Below are 21,274 nucleotides of genomic sequence, written 5' to 3'. Positions count from 1 at the left end.
CCATTAAGTCCATTAAATGGCCTACAGTTGTAACGTTTAATTTATTAAAATTAAAGCTAGAACTTATTGTAGCAGTGTGGTAATTCCAAAATGGTGTGTGCTGCACTCTGGATATGTCTGGAGTTTCCTGCAAGATTCAGTCCTAAATGGTGATGGCAGGAAAGATTTTAATTGCTGCAGGCTTCTTCAGGACATTTTCCTGCTGCTTGTACAAATAAGTGTTCCTGGGAGATAGAAGGAGATGAACCATTCCCTGAATTCTCACCCTGTATTATCCCAGATTATGCTACTTCAGATTAGCCTTCCCAAAAAGATGCATTTCCTGCTCCAAAGGGTGGTTTCAAAACTTGAGGGTGCTAAATACAGCCAAGAGTTTGTAAAAGGCCAGGAACTCCCGGCCCACCCATTCTGAGGAGCTGTGTGGGGCTGAGGGCCGTACCCTGGGAAGGGAGGGCAGGGACCAGATTGCCGCTGGGACAGAGCAGTGGGGAAGCTCAGAGCTCCTGCAGGTGCCTTTCCTCGCTCTGCCTGTGCGTGGGCAAGGGGGAGGCCGCTCCTGCCCCGTCATCCCCAGCAGGGTGGGGGTTCCCAGAGCTGCCCCTTCTCTCTGCAGGGCTGGGGCTTGCTGGGGCCCCGCAACGAGCTCTTCGACGCGGCCAAGTACCGGCTGCTGGCCGACCAGCTGGGCTGTCCCGACGAGCGCTGGTGCTCCGAGGGCAAGTGGCGCTCCAAGTCCGGCCCCTCCCTCGCCGACCTGTCCACCTGCTGGCGCCGCATGGAGCCCGACGATGCCATCCAGCCCATGGAGCAGGGCAGGATGCCCAAAGCCATGAGGAGGGAGGAGCTGGAGGAAGGGGAGCTGGAGGAGGGGGAGCTGGAGGAGGGGGAGCTGGAGGAGGAGGCCATCGATGTCTCGGATTACCTGCCCATGGCACACCAGGACGCCCGGACCCCCGGCAGAGACGCCAGGTGGGTCTGACTGGGAATGCTGAGCCAGGGCAGAAGGAAGGGAGGGTTTTCCTGTAGCTGGGGGGGCCTGGAGGTGGGCCAAAGGAATAGTGGGGCAGCCTGGTCTTGTACCTGGCTGCCATCCAGGGAATGCATAGACTTTTCTCTGCAGCTCTGCCCTGTGGAGAGACTGCTGCCAGTCTTGTTACCTGCCTGATTCTTCTGTGCCTAAAGACATTTCCATCCCCAGAAGTGGTGCATGTGCCTAAAGACACCAGATTTTGACCACCCTGGTTTTGAGGGCAGTGTTAAATCTGTTCTCTTCCATCCCCATAGCTGCCTGGGGAGTACAAATCTTGGATTTTTACTCGGCAGCAGGAGCAAGATCTGTAAGGTGTGGTGTGTTTTTTAAATTCAGAATTATGTATTAATTAAATCTGTCTCAATCTGTTGATGCTATCTAGTTTGCAGCCTTGGTGTAAAGGTTTGATTCCTCTGTAATAGGTGGCTTTGCTGGGCTGGGTGGTTGTGGCTGACAGATTTTAGTAGCAAGGGACAGCTGGACTCTGCCCATCACCAGAATTACCTGGGCTTCAACTGAGTCGTTTCAGAGCTCAGTAGCACTCCTGGAGTGAGGCAGGTCTGAGCACAGGTGGGCATTTGTACATCCAACTCTCCTCATGTCCCACGCAGCCGAGGAGGGAGTTCCATTGAAATGACAGACGACAACACTGCCATCCGTGCCCTGACGCAGTTCCCACTTCCCAAAAACCTCCTGGCCCAAGTGATTCAGATTGCAACCTCTTCCTCCACAGTCAAGGTAAGGTGCTGTCTGACCCCTGCCAGGGAGGAAGCCCAGGGGCTCCACCTGGAATCATTTTGGATGCTTTCTTTGGGCAGCAGAACTGGGGAGAGGAGGGAAGTTAAAACTAGGCCTAGAGAAATCAGTGTGAACAGCAAAGGAAAGACTTCGTGGTCAGAACTGGAGGGAATGTCGTAACAGAACCCTGAGGAATACTGCTCCTGAGGCCAGGGCAGTACAGGAGCTGCTATCTGAATGAAGGAGGTATTTTCTAAGGTTTCCTTTCCCCATATACCTGCAAGAAGCACAAGTTTGTGTTGCTGGGAGCAATGTGTAACTTCTGTGCTGATAGAATCTTTCCACAGCTCCATTCTTGCCCGTATCCGGTGATCCTCCTTCCCGGGATGTGTCACCCACCTCCCAGAGCTTGTGTGCTCAGCAGGAAGGAGCTGAGCTCCACCCTGAGGCTCTCAGGATGTTCCCCACAGCTGTCTGCTCTCACTTTGGCTTAGACAGCGCCTTGTGAACTGGGGATTCAGTGCAGTAATCTTCTTCTAGTGCTTCACTTGAAAAAAATCCAACAAGTCCAGCAAAAAAATCCATGGTGAAAGGTCAGAGGGGCCACACAAGGAGTGACTGAGGCCACTGGGTTGGTTCAGCTGGAGCAGAGCAGACTGAGGGCAGAGCTCAGCAGGGGCTGCAGCTCCTCCCAAGGGACAGCTCCAATCTCTGCTCCCTGTGACAGGGACAGGACCCAAGGGAGCAGCTGGAGCTGGGCCAGGGAGGGTCAAGCTGGAGATCAGGGCAAGGCTCTTCCCCAGAGGGTGCTGGGCACTGCCCAGGCTCCCCAAGGAACGGGCACAGCCTCGAGGCCGTCAGAGCTCCAGGAGCGTTTGGACACGGCTCCCAGGCACAGGATGGGGTTGTTGGGGTGTCTGTGCAGGGCCAGGGCAGGGGCTGGGTGGTCCCTGCTGTCCCATGAGCCTGGTGCTGTCGTTCCTGCAGGAGTACATGCAGTTCCGCACGGTGGGCACCAAGACCAAGATCTGCAAGCTCACGCTGCGCTGGCCCTGCCCCATGACCTTCGCTGCCAAGGGCCGGCGCAAGGTGGAGGCCGAGAACAAGGCAGCAGCTCTGGCCTGTCAGAAGCTGAAGGTGAGTGCCCCTCGCTGCGTTTGAGCCTGGCAGGGATGCTGGAAACTTCCTGAACTTTGACTTGTGTAATGAGCTAATGCTTAATAAACATCTATTTGCAAAAAACGTTGGGACTCGCAGCATGCCAGAACCACAGCAAGGGACTCGGCAAGAGGGTTTTGCAGTCATGGCTGCTGTTCCTTTAATGGATCTGTTTGAGAACTTGCAGGTGTAGTATCAGGGCAGGTGGTTGGTTCTGGTGTGTGTGGTCCTCCAGAGTTGGAGTGGGATCGTGTCTGGTTTCTTGCTGTGGCAAGAAAAGCAGGAATTGATGGGTTTGGGATGGTAAGCAGTTGGCCTATCCAAACATGGGATCCAAGTGCTCTGTATCCCAGCCCTTGGTGTGAGCAGCCTCAGACCTGATGGTGTTGTTTGCCTGTTCCCTGCAGAGCCTTGGCCTGGTGGACAAGAACAACAACCCCCTGAGCCATGCCATGTACAACATGACTTCCCTGCGGGAGCTGGGCGAGAACCAGAGGAAGCCCTGCCACATCAAAGTCCCTGAGGCCACCCTGCGCAAGATTGAGAACTACCTGAACCACGTAAGGCTCAGCCCCCGAGGATCCCCTTTGCCTGATCCCCTTTCACTTCAGGAATTGGATGTGTTTGAAAGTTTCCTGTCACAATGTTGAGGGAATTCATGGTTTGATTGTTGTCACAAAACCTGATCACTCTTTGCTGCCCTTTCTGGGCAGTGGTCTTCCCTTTTGGAATACTTGGGGGTTCTTAAGGTTGAATCCAGAAGATGTGACTGATTAAAAGTTCAACAACTTTTAATGCCATTAACATCTGGGCCAATGCTTTGATTTGTATTCTAGACAATTCCTGACCTCTTGCTCCTTGTAGTTCTTCTTGTGGGATGTGGGACTTCATTTTTTTCTTTTGCCAAGACAGAATATTTCTGGCTTAGCCAAAAGCTTGTCTTTTGCCCAAGTTATGTGTCTGGGTGGTGGTGTAACTTGATAGTTTCCAAAAGTTGTCTTTGAGGGGCCGTTGCATCGCAGAGCTGAAGTTACTGGTCTGTGCCTGTCGGTTCAGGCAGCAGCACTAATACCCCTCCTAAAACAGGGAATGCAGCAGGAAGCACACAGGGGGCAGCCCAAATTAGTTCTCACTTAAATAACCTCAGCTCAGAACATGACTGAGTTACCCACGATCTGAGGACACCTTGGCAGAGCCTTGGCCAAGCCAGACTGGCTGAGTCTGTTCCAGGCACTTGTTCCTTTCTGTCCTTCGTGGGACCAGTACTAACCTTGCTGTCCTCGCCTGCTTTCTCCCCCTCTCCCAGTATCCCGTGGACATCAGGGAGTCCCGGCCCCGGATTGCCGATGACATGATGAACCTGACCAAGGAATCGGGAGCGATCAGCGACGCCATCACGGGCAAGACCTACATCCCCATGCTGGAAGCAGAGGAAGTGCGCCTCAGCCAGAACCTGCTGGCCCTCTGGAAAAGGAGAGGAGCCTCCTGGCAGGAGAGCCACCCGCTGCCAGTAGACCCTCACAAGGACACCATCCTGTCAGCCATCGAGCAGAACCCCGTGGTGGTGATAGCGGGAGACACGGGCTGCGGGAAGACCACGCGGATCCCGCAGCTGCTGCTGGAGCACTACATCCTGGAGGGCCGCGGCGCGCGCTGCAACGTGGTCATCACCCAGCCCCGCCGCATCAGCGCCATCTCGGTCGCCCAGCGCGTGGCGCAGGAGCTGGGGCCCAACATGAGGAAGAACGTGGGCTACCAGGTGCGGCTGGAGAGCAAACCCCCTGCCCGGGGAGGGGCCCTGCTCTTCTGCACCGTGGGCATCCTGCTCAGGAAGCTGCAGGGCAACCCCAGCCTGGAGGGCGTCAGCCACGTCGTGGTGGACGAGGTGCACGAGCGGGACGTGAACACGGATTTCCTGCTCATCCTGCTCAAAGGCATCCAGAAGCTGAACCCTGACCTGCGCCTGGTGCTCATGAGCGCCACGGGGGACAACCAGCGCTTCTCCCACTATTTTGGGGATTGCCCTGTGGTCAAGGTGCCGGGCTTCATGTACCCGGTGAAGGAATACTACCTGGAGGAGATCCTGGCCAAGCTGGGCCGGCACCGACACCGGCACTACGAGATCAAGGTGGGTGTGCAGCCAGGGGGGAAGCTGGCCCCTTGGATGGGGCACTGGCTTCTGCCTATCAGCAGGGGGACAGTTCAGGCCTGGGACTGCTCCTGCTTCCCTGTGGTTGTTGCACACTGCTTGCTTAGCTTTAACTCCATGCCAGTCCTCGTGAGGTGAAGTCAGCTTAGCAGAACCTCAGAGTATTTTGATTAAATTATGTATAAAGATGACTTTGCATTGGGGTCTAGTTGCTTTTGTCTCCCTTTAATGGGAAGTTTGATGTTTGAGTAGGCTGAGAGCTCATTGCTGTGTGTACACAGACACAGAGTTTAATGTTTCCACACCCTAGGCAAGCCTGGCCCAGGAGTGGGATGGCTGTAGCTTCCAGCACTGTTACCTCAGTGCTCACCGTCCTGCATGACTGAATTCCCTGATTGCTGCTTTCTGCAGCTGGTCTGTCCCCCTGGAAAATGCCCTCAGACATGTGCAGTGCTCTGGGTAATCCTACACCAGTGCTGGGTCATGGAGTCACACACTCACAGAGGTTAGCCAGCATCTCCAGATGTTTTCTGGTCCAACCAGCTGGTCTGGAGTCTGTCAGCCCATTTTGCCAGCCTGGAGAGATCCCTCCCTGTGGCTGAGCAAGTGTCTGGAGTATCAACCACTTCTCCCAGTCCTGGATCATCAGCAAACTCGCTTGGGCTATCCCATTGCCTCCAGGACATTCTTCCTGTTTCTGTTGTGGCAGGGATTTTATGTGAGCTTTAGTAGTCTGTTCCAAATTCCTGAGAGCTACAGAAGCTCCTGCTCGGAGCCTGATGCATTTGAACTCCCAGGTGCATGTGGCAGTTTTGTCCACAAAAATCTTGTGGGAATTCTGTTACTTGTGAGGTGCTGTTCAGCAGATCTGGACAGTGGGAAGGGACTGTGTGTTCTCTCTGCACAGCAGGGAAACTGGCAGCACTCGTGACCAGATCAGGCTCCAGATGGAGCCCAGAGCAGGCTCCTGGCTCCAAGTCCTGGGCAGGCTGTCCAAGTGAGGCGTTTGCTGCCTGCAGAAGGTGCTTTGGAGTGTCCCTGTGCTGTGCTGCCACCCCCTGACCCCCCTGTCCTGTCCTACCCAGCAATCCGACGATGAGTGCGTCCTTGACCTTGACCTGATCACCGACCTCGTGCTGCAGATCGATGCCCACGGAGAGCCAGGTGGGTCCTGCCTCGCCCCGAGCTCTTCCTTCTGCTGGGGGGAGAGAAGGGGGAGCCTCCAGAGCCTTTGCAGAGACACCAAAGCAAGGGATGCTGAGCCTCTCGTGCAAGGGCTCCTTGATTTCCTGCTGATCCAAGTGGTCGTGAGCCATGGGGCACGAGCAAATTCTGAGTCTGTAGCTAAGAAAGGGCTGGACTCCTCAGTGTCCTGGCAGCTGCTCCAAGCCTTGTTTGTGCTCCAGCACTGGGAGCCTTGTGCTGCCTAATTACCTTTTCTATTGGAGTCTCATCCCTGTCAAATACCCTTGCCTGGAAGGTGATGTGTTTGGGAGGAAGGCAGGACTCTCAGGTGACTTCAAGAGATTTAAGTGTTTCAAAGCTCGTGGGTATTCACTGTCAAACTCCAGGCAGTGTAGTAGCTTTCTGCCCTGGAAACATGTGTCTCTAGCTAGGGAAAAGCACCTGGATTTAGAGGCTGTGTGTTCTTAAGTGCTGGTGTGTTCCAGGTGGGATCCTGTGCTTCCTCCCTGGCTGGCAGGAGATCAAAGGGGTGCAGCAGCGGCTGCTGGAGATGCTGGGCTCGCAGAACAGCCGCTACCTCGTCTTGCCAGGTGAGAGGGCAGGGCCAGCCCCTTCTTCCCAGGATTCGGGAGAATCTGGGACAGTTGGCTTGATGTGCCCCTTCAGCTTTGCTCTGCTACAGAGCTGGTGAGCTTTGATGTCCCAGCTGTGTAATGGTGTGTGGTAAGGGTGAGTAACTCCTCCTAGCAGAGGCTGAGTAACTCCTTTGTGTGATCAAAGACAGTGGCTTCCCATTTGCCTCCAGCAATTTGGAATTAGGCAAGGGAAAACAGCTCAGTTCTGCCCTGCTGTGCCTGCATGCTGGGCCTGCCCAGAAAAGATCTCAGGACCTGTTCCTTGGGGTGCAGGTGGACTCTGGAGCTTAGCTTTGATCAGTGAATTTAACATTCCTTGCCCCAGGAGGAAATTCACAACAAAAGGCAGCTTTGCTCTGCAAAGCTCTTAAGGTTTTTGGCATTTTTTGTTTGTTTTTTAGCAGCTCTGCCTATTCAGTGTCAAACCAGGCAGGCAGGAGCAGAGCATTGAGCAGCTGGGCTGTTAATTGAGTGCAAGTGTAGTTTGGTGGAAAGCGCTTGCTCCCCTCTTCCCTGCCGTGCTCTCCCAGGAATTCCTGCATGGTGCTGAGCTGTGGCAGGGAAAGCCGGGATACAGGACAGCCATGGGCCCTCACTGAGAGCACTTCTGACAGAGTGGCCCATGTGGCAGTGAGAATCCCTGCCCCAGGGGACTTGGGAGGAGGGGCAGCTGCAGAACTGGACTGTGGGAGGCTGTGGGATTTCTGCCAGGGATATTCCTGGGGTGCCACCACGCTCTGGGACAGGAGGTGAACAGAGCTCGTGCTGCCGCTGAGCCACACGTTGAAGCAACTGAAATGAGGCCTTCTCAAGTGACTTGTGGCTGGCAGGGAAACTTTTCCTGGGGTCTGGAAGCTGCTGGCTGTGCCCACTGGCAGCTGGAATCCCCATTCCTGCGAGAGGTGACGGTACAAGGAGAAGCTCAGCTGGGTGGGTCTGACTCTGCTTTGGTTTCTCAGTGCACTCCAACATCCCCATGATGGACCAGCAGAACATCTTCCAGAGGCCTCCACCGGGCGTCAGGAAGATCGTCCTGGCCACCAACATCGCGGAGACCTCCATCACCATCAACGACATCGTGCACGTGGTGGACAGCGGCACGCACAAGGAGGAGCGCTACGACCTCAAGACCAAGGTACTGCTGCCCTGCTGCCTCTGACTCGTTTGGGACACTCTGGAGCAGAGGGCTGTGCTCAGAGGAACATTGGAGGTGCCATTAATGGGATGATGGAGCTGCTTCCCATTTGGCCCCTGTTCCCATTTGGGGCACAGGCGTTGTGTTGTCTGAGGAGAGTGCTTGACTCCTCAATCAGTGTTTGCTGTGTCCAAGCTCTGGGCCAGGCTTCCCACCAGATTCTGAGTTTTTTCAAAGAAATTTAAGGCAAATCCTCCTCCCTTCCCAGCTCTGTTTCACTATAGAACACCAGTAGCTTTTCTCTTTGCTTTCAGCCTTTTTTATAATTTCTCAAAAACCTCTTGCTGTCTCTCCTGACCTGTTAGATCCTGCTCTTGTTTCCAGCTGTCCTTGCCCAATCCCTCAGCTTTCCAAGGGGGATCTGCTGCCCCCAGGCCCATTCCCTGCAGTGCTGGGCCCTGAGCCTGGGAAGGCTCGTGAGTACACCTTTGCAACAAAGTGAAGGCAACTGTGCTCCTGTTGCTGTTGGGAAAAGGAATTTGGCAACATCCCTCTGCCCCTGTTCTAGAACATCATCTCCCAGGGCCATTCACACTTTGGAACAGTTCTGGGCTGGTTTAAACCCAGCCCTTTGGTATTTGCCCAGTTTCTCCCAGTTCAGAATGCAGACCCCAGGCAGGGCTGGGATGAGGAGCCCTGGGATGGGACAGGGACAGGTGTCCAGCAGGTGGCATCTGGGTCCCATCCACGCAGCCCAGAGCTGCTGCTGGACAGAGACTGGCACTGCACGAGGCAGGAGAGTGGGAAAGGCTTCCCTGGCCCTTTGGGACCATTCATCACTCATGACAGTCTGAGTTCTCTTGGCTGGGAGGAAAGATGGCAAAGGGAGGGACTTTGGATATGGACCTGCAGTGACAGGACAAGAGGGAATGGATTCCACTGCCAGAGGGCACGGTTGGACGGGATACTGGGAAGGAATTCTTGGCTGTGAGGGTGGGGAGGGGCTGGAATGGATTTCCCAGAGCAGCTGTGGCTGCCCCTGGATCCCTGGCAGTGCCCAAGGCCAGGTTGGACAGGGCTGCAGCAGCCTGGGACAGTGGGAGGTGTCCCTGCCATGGCAGGGGTGGCACTGGGTGGGCTTTGAGGTCCCTTGCAGCCCAAAGCAGTCTGGGGCTCTGTGGTTTGAGCAGGCCAGAGCTGCGGGAGTGCTCACCCTGCTGCTGTCCCCACAGGTGTCCTGCCTGGAGACCGTGTGGGTGTCCAAGTCCAACGTGGTGCAGCGGCGCGGGCGCGCCGGGCGCTGCCAGTCGGGCTTTGCCTACCACCTGTTCCCACGCAGCCGCCTGGACAAGATGCCCACGTACCAGGTGCCCGAGATCCTGCGCACGCCCCTGGAGAACCTGGTGGTGCAGGCCAAGATCCACATGCCAGAGAAAACGGTGAGCACCGCACTGGCTGCGGGACTCGGGGCTTTGTGCAGCCCCAGGGACCGGAGTGGGAAGAACCCAAGGGCTGATCGCTTGAGTTCCTGCTTGGCTAAACATGCTGCTGTCCTGGGAAGTTCAGACCAGGAAATGTAGATCCCTGAGATCACAGAGTGTGTCTGGAAGCTTGAAGGAATGGAGAGGGATGAGCTCATATCCCTGGAGGCGAACAAAGAGGGAATTGTGCTGCAGTCTGGGTTCCCGAGGGCTCTCACACCTGTATGGGAAACAGGCTCACTTCTTCCCTCTTCCCTTTTCCCTTTCCCTGCTGTGTTGCAGGCAGTTGAATTTCTCTCCAAGGCTCTGGACAGCCCTGACATTAAAGCTGTGGATGAAGCCGTGATCTTGCTGCAGGAGATTGGTGAGTTAATCCTGTGTCCTGCAAACATTTGCTGTTCTCAGCATGGGAATGGGACTTGGCACAGGCTGCTGTGGGGCAGACTGGGCAGGATTGTCCCTGGATGGGGATAGCAGTTGACAGTGACTTTCCCAAACCACGTGCCCTGTGCTGTTTGATTTCCCACATTGCTTTACTTAAAAATTTGGGATAGCTTCCCAAGGTTAAAAAAATAAAGGGGAGGCAACAGAAAGAAGGGAAATGGTGATCTGGAGTTCAAAGGTGAGTGAAGGAAGGAAGGAAGTGGTGATCTGGAGTTCAGAGGTGGGTGACAGAAGGAAGGGAAGTGGTGATCTGGAGTTCTGGGCTGGAGAACAGAAGGAAGGGAAGTGGTGATCTGGAGTTGAGGCCTGGGCCCTGTGGATGGTCCTGTGGCTGTGACAGCTGTTTCTTTGTCCTGAGCTCAGTTAGACCTGGGGGTTCTGGGTGCTTACTGCAGGCCCCTGTCCGTGTGCCTCTTCTGGAGGTCACCCCGAATCTTCCCAGCCCTGGCAGTTCCCCAGTCCCCTGTTCTGGCTGCGCTGGGAGCTGATGGGTGTGCCACACGGGTGGCTCTCCTGCAGGAGTGCTGGACCAGCGGGAAGCCCTGACCACTCTGGGCAAACGCCTGGCCCAGATCTCCACGGACCCTCGGCTGGCCAAGGCCATTGTCCTGGCCTCCATCTACCGCTGCCTCCACCCGCTGCTGGTCATCGTGTCGTGCCTGACGCGGGACCCCTTCAGCAGCAGCCTGCAGAACCGCGCCGAGGTGGACAAGGTGAGGAGCCCCCCGGCGCAGGTGGGGAGCAGGGCCGGGGGCTGCCCGAGGCTCAGCTGTGTCCCTGTCCCAGGCCAAGGCCGTGCTGAGCCGGGAGAGCGGCAGTGACCACCTGGCCTTCGTGCGGGCGGTGGCGGGCTGGGAGGAGGTGCTGCGGCGCCGGGACAGCCGTGCCAGGGACAACTACCTGCAGGACTACTACCTGTACGGGCCCAGCCTGCGCTTCATCAACGGTGAGCTCCGAGCCATCCTCCCCTCCCCTGGCCCCAGGCGCTGCTGCACAGGCAGGGACACCAACGGGCTGTGCTGGGCCGGGGACCGCGGGACCGGGCAGGGTCTGGCTTGGCCCGGGACAGGTCGTCTGTCCCAGCCCAGACCGGTGCTGCCTGCCCTGCTGAGGTGACTCGTTCCTTGGGGGGAAGGAGAGGATGAATCTCATCCCTGGGGCTGTCTCCTCCCTCCAGGCCTTGTCAAGCAGTTCTCTGAGAACCTCTATGAAGCCTTCCTGGTGTCATCCCCTTCCGACTGTACCATGCCCTCGTCCGTGTGTAACCAGTACAGTGAGGAGGAGGAACTGGTCAAGGGTGTCCTCATGGCTGGGCTCTACCCCAACCTCATCCAGGTACTGGCACTGCCATCGCTCCGCGGGGATGGCTGTCACAGCAGGTGGCACCGGGAAGTGCTGAGGTGCCAGAGAAGCTTCTGCTCTCTTGGGAATGAGTGTCAAGCCAGATGTCTTGCCCTGGGCTCCAGCCTGCACTCCAGTGCTGTCCTTGAGCCCCACTCACGAGGAGTGGCCACCCCAGCTTGTGTGGGTCCGTGTTTGGGTTCTCATCACTGGGTTTGGGAGCCACTGAAGTGGCATTTTTCTCCTGTTTGCTGCCTGAGGTGGCATCTTCCTCCCCCTGTTGTCTGTGATGGCACCGGGTGACGGCCAGGTGTGATCACCCCAGGAACGCGCTCCACTAACCCATGGAGCTCCTGGGAGCGGAGGGGCCATTGCCCTCCCCCTGTCAGAGGGTGGCCGTGGCTGTCAGGTGTGTGCCAGTCCCCCGGTGCAGGTGTGTGACAGTCCCCTCCCTGTCCAGGTGAGACAAGGCAAGGTGACGCGCCAGGGGAAGTTCAAGCCCAACAGTTACGCGTACCGGACCAAGGCCGGCACCGTGCTGCTGCACAAGTCCACCATCAACAGGTGGGTGATCGGGGAGGGGGTCCCTCAGGCAGTGGCCGTGCCTGGGCCTGGCTGGGCTGACAGAGCTGCTCCTGCAGGGAAGCATCCAAGCTCTACAGCCGCTGGCTCACCTACTTCATGGCCGTCAAGTCCAACGGCGGCGTCTTCGTGCGCGACTCGTCGCAGGTGCACCCGCTGGCCGTGCTGCTCATGACTGACACCGACATCCACGTGCGAGGTGAGTGCTCGGGGCGCCCAGCCCGCTCCAGCTGCTCCCTGGCCCCAGCTCCTGCTTCCCGAGGCTCTGGGGCTGGGAACCATTGCTGTGGCGGGGCCACGGAGGTGATGGTTTGTGAGCTGTTCCCAGCTGCTGCTCTGCAGGGAGACAAAGCAGCCCCGGCAGGCTGAGCCTTAGGGCTGTGCCTGATCATCCTGGGGCAAGGAGCTGAGCTGCCAGGATCCCACTAGTCCCTGGGGATGTGTCTGTTCAGCCTGTGGGGTTTTGGCACTGGTCTCTAGCCTGCGAGCTCAGCAGGGCTATGCCATCGGTCACCTCCTGTGGGAAACGGGGAGCATCCCAGTGCCTGCTCAGAGCTGCCTGGCGTTTGTGGAGCTGTTGGCCCAGTTGAGTCCCCAGACAGGGCTAGAACGGGCATGGGGAGGAGCTGCCTGAGGGGCAGCAGAGGAGCCCCAGCAGCCCCGTTCCCCGCTCACGCGCTCTCCCTCCCTCCAAGATGACGGCTGGCGAGCGACGGTGTCCCTGACGGACAGCGACCTGCTGGTGCTGGAGGGGGACTCCTACACCATCCGCCTGCTGCGCGACTTCCGCGTGTCCCTCTCCAAGATGGTGGAGACGTGCCTGTGCTACGAGATGGCCGCGATCCCCGGGGACCTGCACCACCAGCACAGCCAACTGCTCGACATCCTGGTGGATCTGCTCAAGGGCCCTCCCGGCAGCTTCGGCTCGTAGGCGGAGCTGCAGCCTCGTGTGGGGACTTGTAATTTGTATAAAGATGTTCACAAATGTTTATTTAAATAAAGTTCTATTTATCCCTTGTGAAGTCATCTCTCTCCATCCTAGAAGATTAATGTTGTCCGAATCTCCTGCTGTCGGCTCCGTGCATGGTCACCGCGTGGGAAGAGCAGCGCAGTCCCGCCGGGAAAGGACTGGGAGTGCCGACGGACCCCGGCGCGAGCTCCGTGGACGCCCACCCGCCTCCTCCGCTCGTCCAGCGCCGGTCCCGGACCGGGAGCAAGCCACGGCTGCTGCGGGCCCTCCTCTGCCCCCTCCCCACGGGGCCAGAGCTGCCCTGGGCTCACGAGGAGGACACGGATGTCCCGGCTGTGCCAGGATCGTGGATGCAGCGGCTCCGGCAGGGAGCTCTGGCTGATCGTTGTCTCTCCGCTCTCCACATGGAGGAAGCCCCGAAAGCACTGGATGGAGAGGAATTCCAGGGATGGAGAGGAATTCCACGTGGGATCCGAGGGGCCCTGCCAGCCCCAGCACAGTCGTGGCGTCTGAGTGTGAGATGTGACTCGTCCTTCCCAACTTGCCTGTACTTCTCGTCCTCTTGCGTTGTTCCTATGATTTTTTTAAATTCCTCTTCTCCCCACGTGGAGGAGGCCGGATCCCTGTCCCTTGTGCAACACAGGACGTGATTGTAGCTGCCAGGCTGCCTGTGAGCGCCGCTCCTGCGGGAAGCCAGGAGCAGAGGCACAAAATCCTTTGTTTTCTATGAACAGGGACCATATTTCTGTGGAAGGAGGATTGCGACAGGCACAGCACTCGCTGAGGAATCTGGAGTTTAATCCCAGCTTTGCCTTGGATTCTCTGTCCGAAGACAGTGACCTACCTCACAGGGCTGTTGTGAGGGTCGGGGTTTGTAACGGGAGCCCTCGGGCCCAGGGCTGTGCCCCCCGGGGCCTGGGCTCCTTTCTTTTTATTCCCATTTCTTACGCTCTTTGTACCTGCAGCCGGGAATGGGAGCGAGGCCGTTTCCATGGCACAGGGGCTCCTGGCCCGGGGCCACCCTTTGGTTCTCCCAGTTCTGCCATTTAAGTTCCTGCTCATGGGCTGAGGGCGCCGGGGCTGTGCCAGCACAAGGCCCGGGGGCCCTGCCCAGGCTCCGCTGCCCCCGGCCGTGGGGACGCCGGCGCGGGGCCCTTGGAGTCCTGCAGCCTGGGCTCACTCCAAACTGCTCATCTTCATTTCACTTGCTTGAGGTTGTCACTATTATTTGACCAGTGTTTGTTTCTTTTGGCCTGTATAATGGGCAGTATGGTTTTCCCTTCCAGCAGGTTTAAAAAAAAAAAAAAGACAAAAAAAAGACAAAAAAAAAAAAGACTAAGCTATTGTCTAAATGGTTCCGAACTAGTGTGATATTGGGATACTTCCGTGGCTGTTATGTGATACTGGATCTTTTTACAACATAGATTAAAGACAATAAAAAGGGATAGAGTAGGAACTGCCTCTGTCCTCTTCATTCTTTTTTTACTGTATTTTTTTTCTGCAAAGGTTGGAATTTTGTGCCTTTCCTGGGGCAGGGAAGAGCAGCAGCAACTGCTCTGCTGGGCGAGGTCAGAGCTGCCCTGGAGCTCCCACACCGACCCCAGCCACCCCGAGGGGACAGTGGCCGTGGGCACCGGGGGCTGGCACTGAGGGAGGGCTGCTGGGGGAGATGTCCTGGGGCTGCTGGTGCCTGGAGAAACCAGCCCAGCGTGTCCCAGAGCCACCCAAAGCCAGCCAGGCTGTCCCCGTGCTGCTGTGCCCGTTCTGGGGGAGCTGAGCGGGGCTGGGGCTGCTTCCACAGCAGCGCTCAGGGACGGGCAGAGCAGCGGCTGCTCCAGGCACAGGCACCTGCAACTTGGCTCCCGGTCCTGTCTGGGGTCTCGGGTCAGGGCCAAGCCAGGGTGGAAAACCTTTTCTTTATCTGTGCGAGTGGCCAGGGCACCTCCGGGAGGTGCTGGTACCCTCTGGCTGTGCCAGCTGTTCCAGCTGTGCCGTGGGCACCGGGGCTCCCACAGGGCCCTTGTCAGCCCAGAGCCCCTTCCCCTCTGAGCCCAGGCTTGCGGAGCAAAGCCAGGGATGGGAATTCTCCAGTGGCTGAAATCAGAGACACCCAAATTCCTCCAGCCCCTCCTTACCACATCAGGAGCCCCGGGCTGTGCCACCGCCCCCCGCCCGGCCCACAGAGCCACAGCAGCCTGAGGAGGAACATCTAGAAGCTTTATTTCAACCCTTTACAATAGTAAGAACCACAACATCAAGTCAGGAAATGTTGCTAAGGAGACGACGCTCTTACAGCCCCCGGGGAGGGGAGACACACAGGCAGAACCAACCATGGGCTCCGTTGTCTCACACCAAGCACTGACCTCCCCTCCCCAGCCCTCGCCTCCCCGGGCACGGCGCAGGGACAGCCGAGCCCCCCTCCTCGGGCACGCCCTGCAGAATCATCCTATGACACAAAATCATCAAAACACGGCACATTGAGAGAACACGCCACGCGCTGCTCACGCCTCACCAACAGCCCGGTGAGGACAGCGGGGGCCGCGGGTGCGACCGTGCGGGGCGGGCGGGGAGCGAGCGCTCCCGGGATGGGGCGAGCATGGAAAGGGCTCTGAGGGGCTCCGGCTCCCCCGGCCAGGGGGAGCCGGAGCCCCTCAGAGCCCTTTCCATGCTCCAGGGGCAGCCGGAGCCCCTCCGAGCCCTTTCCATGCTCCAGGGGCAGCCGGAGCCCCTCCGAGCCCTTTCCATGCTGCTGCTGCTGCTGCCGCCTCCGCCGCACCCGCCGGCCACGGGGCCCGGGGACATTCCCTGAGCCCGGAGGTGCCGAGCCCTGGGGACATTTCACATTTCCCCGAGCCCCGAGGCCGCCACCGCCACCACGCTCCAAAGAAACCGGGAATTCTGCCTGAACACGAACACGCGAGGGTCCCGGGGCCCCTCTCACACCGACACGACGCGGGGACAGCGAGAGGGGCAGCGGAGAAAAAGCTACATTCATTTTGCGGCCGGGACCGCAGAGCCCGGCGCTGGGGCGGCCCCGGGCCCGGACTGGGCGGCTCGAACGCTGCTATTAACGGGGTGAAAACCCACGGGAACCGCGGCGACTCGAACGCTGCTATTAACGGGGTGAAAACCCACGGGAACCGCGGTGACTCGAACGCTGCTATTAACGGGGTGAAAACCCACGGGAACCGCGGCGGCTCGAACGCTGCTATTAACGGGGTGAAAACCCACGGGAACCGCGGTGACTCGAACGCTGCTATTAACGGGGTGAAAACCCACGGGAACCGCGGCGGCTCGAACGCTGCTATTAACGGGGTGAAAACCCCCGGGAACAGGCGGGAGGCGCCGGGCTCCGGCCCGGAGGAAGCGCAGCCCCGCCGGGACGGGGCTCGCCCCCAGCCGCGCCCCGGCCCCGCCGCCTCCCCAGCGCCCTTGGGCGGCTCAGCCGCTCCTCGCCCCGAGCTCCGCCACGGCCTCGGCTGAGCCCTGCCCGCAGCCGGCCAGCAGCGCCCGCCTGGCCCCGCTCAGCCCCTGCCCAGAGTCCCCGCAGGGCGGCCAAAGCCAGGACCCCCGTCGCCAGCCCGGGACAGGAACGTGTACATTCAACTTGCACCTCATTCAGAGCTCAGCTCCTGCTTCCCCCCGGATCTGCTGCCTCCAGCCCTCGATGGAGCCACCGGCGCCCGCAGCCCCTTCCCCAGCAGCGTTAAGGTCTCAGCGGTACCCAGCTCATCCCACCTCTCCGGACAGGAAACTAAAGTCATTCCCAGCACACACGGCTCCTTCCCAGCCTAGCAATATGTACAGCCGCTTCCTCCAAATAAACTCGAAAAACAAATCCGTATTAAAACTGAAGCTGTCCTAGAAACACCACGGCAAACTAGTGTATCTGGATTTAGTTCATCAGCTAAACACAGGCACAACAAGTGTTAGAGAAGTGGCACAGAAGCACGGGCCGGGGGCTCGGCTGGGCCGGGGTTTGGGCAGGGACAGCCGGGGCACCGCACGCAGCCACCTCCGCCCGGCGCTCGGGATCATCGGGAATCGGATAAAAGCAGGGAGAAGGTGACGCCCCTGTCCCCTTGCAGCGGGGCAGGGCTCGTTTGCTTTTTGCAATCTCAGAAGATAAAGTGCAATGTTGCCACTTGCCTTCCTCCTGCGGTCCCTGAACCGGGACCGGCTGCCTCCCTTCGCCCGGGGCCTCGCCTGGGCACCCTGGGAATCTCATCTCAGATAATCTCATCCCGGGACATCCCAGGGAATCTCATCCCGGGGCACTCCAGGAATCTCATCCCGGGACATCCCAGAGAGTCTCATCCCGGGACATCCCAGGCCACCACAGGCCTGGGGTGCCCCAGGAAGAGCAGCAAGAGGAACGCGACATCTCAGCCTCCACCTCGTCTTTGGTAGCCCACGGCTGCCTCCGGCACACAGACCCTGCTCCCAGCGCCCCTGCCCGGCCTGTGAGCCTGGACTCGGCTCCAGCCCTGCCAAGGCCACCCTGGCTGGCCTCAGCCTGGGAACCAGGAGGCTCCAGCCTGGGAACCAGGCTCCAGGCTCCCCGTCCTGCCGAGGGGCTCCCCCTGCTCCTCTCCTCTCCTAATTTTCCCTCAATTCAAGTGTTGGAAAAAGAATCGCCCAAAGCAAAGGCAAGGCTGCCAAGCTGAAGCTGGTGTGTAGAATTTAGCAGAAAAGAAAGAAGGAAGCGTCACGGGCGGGCAGTGATATATACCGGCACACAGGGACCGAACAGGGCCACGGGGAGCGGGGCCGGCTCCAGCTCCTCCCACCGAGCGAGGCCCGGTGGCGGCGGCTGCTCCGGGGACACACCGGGACACACCGGGACACACCGGGAGCGACGGCACGGCCGCCTTCCCCGGCCGGGATCACGGGGATGCGGAGGGGAGAGGTGGGGAGGAGGAAGAGGAAAAGGAGGAGGAGGAGGAGGAGGAAGAGGAAGGGAAGCACTGGGAGGTCTCTGGGTATATATAACCGCCCCTTTCAGGTGCAAATCTGCATCGTTTAAATTTGTATTCAGATGAAAAAGCACTTATGAAACTACCAGACGACTTTGATGCAAACTAGTACATTTTAATGCCATTTTATTAGAAACCATGCAAACTTTAATATAAAAAATACAAGTGCAATAAGAATCTTTGTGTGTAAATACAGATTCCGGGTTATCGTGTCGTTGTTGGCTTCCCAAAGAAATACTCCCACAAGCACGAGAAGCTGCAGGCTTCCCTCTGTCCCCTCCTGGAGCAGCCCCCCTTAGCACACGCCTGGTTCAGTTCTTTTTGATCCCAGTGTTTTGTTATTCTGCTTGCCTTTTTTTTTTTTTTTTTTTTTTTAATTCTTTAAATTAGTTTGACCACCCAAGAACACTTTCGTTTTTTTGTTTTGTTTCAATTTATTTACATTTCGTTTCTTTAGTGTCATTTGAAACGAGGAGCTCCAAGAGTGGTTACATCTCCTTCCTAGTCAGAGCTGCAACTCCCTGGCACCAACCCTGCCCTGCTGCCCCGGGATGAGCGCTGCCCTTCCCTGCTCCTGCTGTCCCTGCTCATCCCGGCGCATCCGTCACCCCAAAAACCCCCCACACCCCCCAGACCTGCTGCCCACACCCGCACGGACCTGCTGCAGCCTCAGAACTCCCGGCCCTGCCTCCTGCCCCCGCCACGGCCGCCTCCGGCCTCGGCCCTGGAAAAACGGGAGAAATCCCAGGGCTCGGAATAAACAAACCACCCCGGCAGAAGGCACCGCGGGGAGGGCTCGCGAGCATCAATTAACACAATCTCCAGCATCAATTAACGCATCTCCAGGTCAACACAGGCTCCACCTGAGCTCTCACAGCAAGTTTGCCCCTTCACACATTCCTGTGCCTTTCCTTCCGGACATGGCTTAATCCCATGAACTCGCTCCATCGTTTTAAAATAGTAAAAAGAAAAAACCCCAAACAACAACAAAGAAGTTACAACGGCTGGATATGTCAGTAAGAAGCCGGCACGGCAGCAGCGGTTAAATGTCCCTACTCTCCTACGGGTCGGAAAAGAAGGAAAGAGAAAAGGAAACTTAGCGCGGGTTCGAACACGATAATTCATCAACACTTCGTCACAAAGAATAAAAGGTTCAAGTCAACAGTTAAAACAGCCTAACGAGTGTGGAGGGGACTTATCGGCATCCCACGGGCGGCAGAAACTGAAGCGGCGAGGAGGGAAGGGGTTAAAAAAAGACAGAAAGAAAGATCACAGCTTATCCCTGTTAACTCGGCCCGGCCCGGCCCCGCGGGCTCGGCCGGCCCCGAGGGCGAGGGGAGCGCTGCCCGGCCGAGGCAGGCCGGGTTAGGAGAGCCAAGCGGGGCCGGGACACGAGCCTTGCTGCGAGGGCGGCGGTGGCGGGAGCGGCGGGGCCCGGGCCGGGCGCTGCGGGGAAGGGTGGGGGGTTTGGAGACCATGTCCGCTCCGTGGTCCGTTCGAGCTGGGCCTTGGCACGGAACGTCAGCTGGTGAGACTCAATCTGCAGCGACACAAGGGCAGGGGACAAGGGCACGCGGGGAGAGGAGGAGACAAGGGACAGGAGGGGAATGGAAGACGATACCATAATGTCATCATTAGATGCCTGGAAGATAAAAGGCGATTTTCCGAATTACAAGAAAGGCACGACAACCCCGCCGACGTCGCTAGCAGCGGTCGGGGGCTGCCGGGCTCCCTCCCGGGGCCCCGGCACTTACTCGTTTCTTGGATGTGAGTGTCGAGGCTCTGCGTTTCCCTTTGCTCCGCGCTGCCCGGGCCCGGCCCCGCTCCGTTCTCCGGCTCCGCGCCGCCCTCCGCCTGCAACGACAAGCGCGGCGCGGTCAGGGCGAGCCGGGGCCGATGGCAAACCCTGGGAAAGCAAATCCTGGCCGGCCCTGCGGGGTCTGACCCACCCCGCGGCCCCGGAGCTCCTCCGGGTGCTCCCGGGTCCTGGAGCTCGGCTGGCAGACACAGCTGGAACAGCTGGAACAGCTGGCACGGGGAGGGCCAAGGACAGACCCCAGCGCTCTGCGGCCGAGGGGTCGCTGCTGTGACACGGCATCGTGAGCTGGGGCTGCCCCTGAAGGGTCCCAGGCCAGGCTGGACAGGGCTTGGAGCACCCGGGGACAGTGGGAGGTGTCCCTGCCACGGCAGGGGTGGCACTGGATGGGCTTTAAGGTCCCTCCATCCCAAACCACTCCACGTTCCGTGTTGCCAGCACCTGGTGGGTCCCAAACCGGGGAGGCCAAGCTCCCACGAGGATCCCTTTTCCCTCAAGGCTGAGCCATGAACCAGGAGTGAGAGCTCAGAGGATCCCATCCTGCTCTGGCCTCACGGCAGAGCTGCTCATCCCACCTGGAGTCAGCTCCTGGCCCTGCCCTGGGGGAGAGCTGAGCCCCCTGCCCTTGGAGGCTCCTGCTGCCCCGGGGGTCCCAGGGGTGACAGATCCCCTTGGACAGGACTGGGACAGCAGCAGCACTGCCAGCACAGCCAGCCAGGCCAGGGGACACTCCACAGCCAGAACAAACCCAAACAGGTGAGGTTCTGGAGCTTGGGCGGAAGCACCCCTCACCAGCAAACAGCACCAGTGTCCTCACCAGCCTCTCCAGTCCTCTGGAATTCTCTTACAGAAAGTTCCACATCCCTCCCAACGCAGGAGCACCTTCTCCAGCTCCTTCCAGCTTTCCCTGAGCCATGATTTGCCAGGATGGAGTTTCCAGACAGGGCTGGAGACAGGAGAATCCTGAGCAGTGGCCAAGCCCCGTGCCCTTGCTTTGCCAGGAATGACTGAGCAAATCCTGCTGCCCCTCAGGACTGGCACTGCTGCTTTCAGGCTCTAACACAACAGCTCAGCCCAGCTCTGAGCCCTTCTGCACACACAGAGCCTCAAACAAACCAAGGCTGGGACACCCAGGGGATGCCAGTGCCTGGAGGGGATTCTCCTGGGTCTGCCTGTCCTGCTGGCAGCCCTGAGGCTGCCCCCAGAGGGGTTTTCTCTGCTTCCAGAGCCACCAGCCCCTTTGAAACAGCATCCTCTCAGAGCTCACCTCTGGAGAGGGACTTTTCCTGAGGGCCTGGAGTGACAGGACAGGGGGAATGGCCTTAGGCTGAAGGAGAGCAGGCATGGATGGGATATTGGGAAGGAATTGTTCCCTGGGAGGGTGGGCAGGCCCTGGCACAGGGTGCCCAGATCCAGCTGGATCCCTGGCAGTGCCCGAAGCCAGGCTGGACACTGGGGCTTGCAGCAGCCTGGGGTAGTGGAAAGTGTCCCTGCCATGGCAGGAGTGTCATGAGTCCCTTCCAGGGACCCCTGAGAACAATTCCCAACTCCTGGGGTTGTTCCAGTGACTCCCTGAGCACAATTCCCAACTCCTGGGGTTGTTCCAGCGACTCCCTGAGCACAATTCCCAGCTC

The 21,274-nt window shown here is 58.6% G+C and overlaps 2 protein-coding genes across 11 annotated transcripts in view; one reads left to right on the top strand and one right to left on the bottom strand.

Annotated features, from left to right (window-relative positions):
• DHX30 (DExH-box helicase 30) overlaps positions 1-14,304 on the top strand; it is a 31,330-nt gene extending 17,026 nt beyond the window's left edge. For both annotated transcript variants that reach the window (XM_021538984.1, XM_021538982.1), the window contains 16 exons: positions 614-969; positions 1,642-1,768; positions 2,756-2,905; positions 3,334-3,486; positions 4,233-5,054; positions 6,161-6,239; positions 6,746-6,850; positions 7,855-8,030; positions 9,263-9,469; positions 9,794-9,875; positions 10,475-10,668; positions 10,742-10,901; positions 11,133-11,290; positions 11,757-11,860; positions 11,938-12,077; positions 12,574-14,304. In XM_021538984.1, the coding sequence (XP_021394659.1) occupies positions 614-969; positions 1,642-1,768; positions 2,756-2,905; positions 3,334-3,486; positions 4,233-5,054; positions 6,161-6,239; positions 6,746-6,850; positions 7,855-8,030; positions 9,263-9,469; positions 9,794-9,875; positions 10,475-10,668; positions 10,742-10,901; positions 11,133-11,290; positions 11,757-11,860; positions 11,938-12,077; positions 12,574-12,809 (3,249 nt within the window). In that variant the 3' untranslated portion in view covers positions 12,810-14,304. The remainder of the gene's footprint in view (positions 1-613; positions 970-1,641; positions 1,769-2,755; positions 2,906-3,333; positions 3,487-4,232; positions 5,055-6,160; positions 6,240-6,745; positions 6,851-7,854; positions 8,031-9,262; positions 9,470-9,793; positions 9,876-10,474; positions 10,669-10,741; positions 10,902-11,132; positions 11,291-11,756; positions 11,861-11,937; positions 12,078-12,573) is intronic.
• A 3,629-nt stretch (positions 14,305-17,933) lies between these two features.
• MAP4 (microtubule associated protein 4) overlaps positions 17,934-21,274 on the bottom strand; it is a 150,018-nt gene continuing 146,677 nt past the window's right edge. For 2 of the 9 annotated variants that reach the window (XM_077790013.1, XM_077790018.1), the window contains 2 exons: positions 19,579-19,678; positions 19,360-19,466 (listed from right to left, as the gene is read on the bottom strand). In XM_077790013.1, coding sequence (XP_077646139.1) covers positions 19,459-19,466; positions 19,579-19,678 — 108 coding nt within the window. In that variant the 3' untranslated portion in view covers positions 19,360-19,458. Of the gene's footprint in view, positions 19,467-19,578; positions 19,679-21,274 lie in introns of all 9 variants that reach the window. The other 7 variants (XM_021538978.2, XM_021538980.2, XM_077790011.1 and 4 more) reach the window with 6 other exon arrangements.

This window comes from Lonchura striata, chromosome 1, assembly GCF_046129695.1.
Source record: "Lonchura striata isolate bLonStr1 chromosome 1, bLonStr1.mat, whole genome shotgun sequence".
Lineage (NCBI taxonomy): Eukaryota > Metazoa > Chordata > Aves > Passeriformes > Estrildidae > Lonchura > Lonchura striata.
This window is presented reverse-complemented; position numbering and strand designations above follow the sequence as displayed.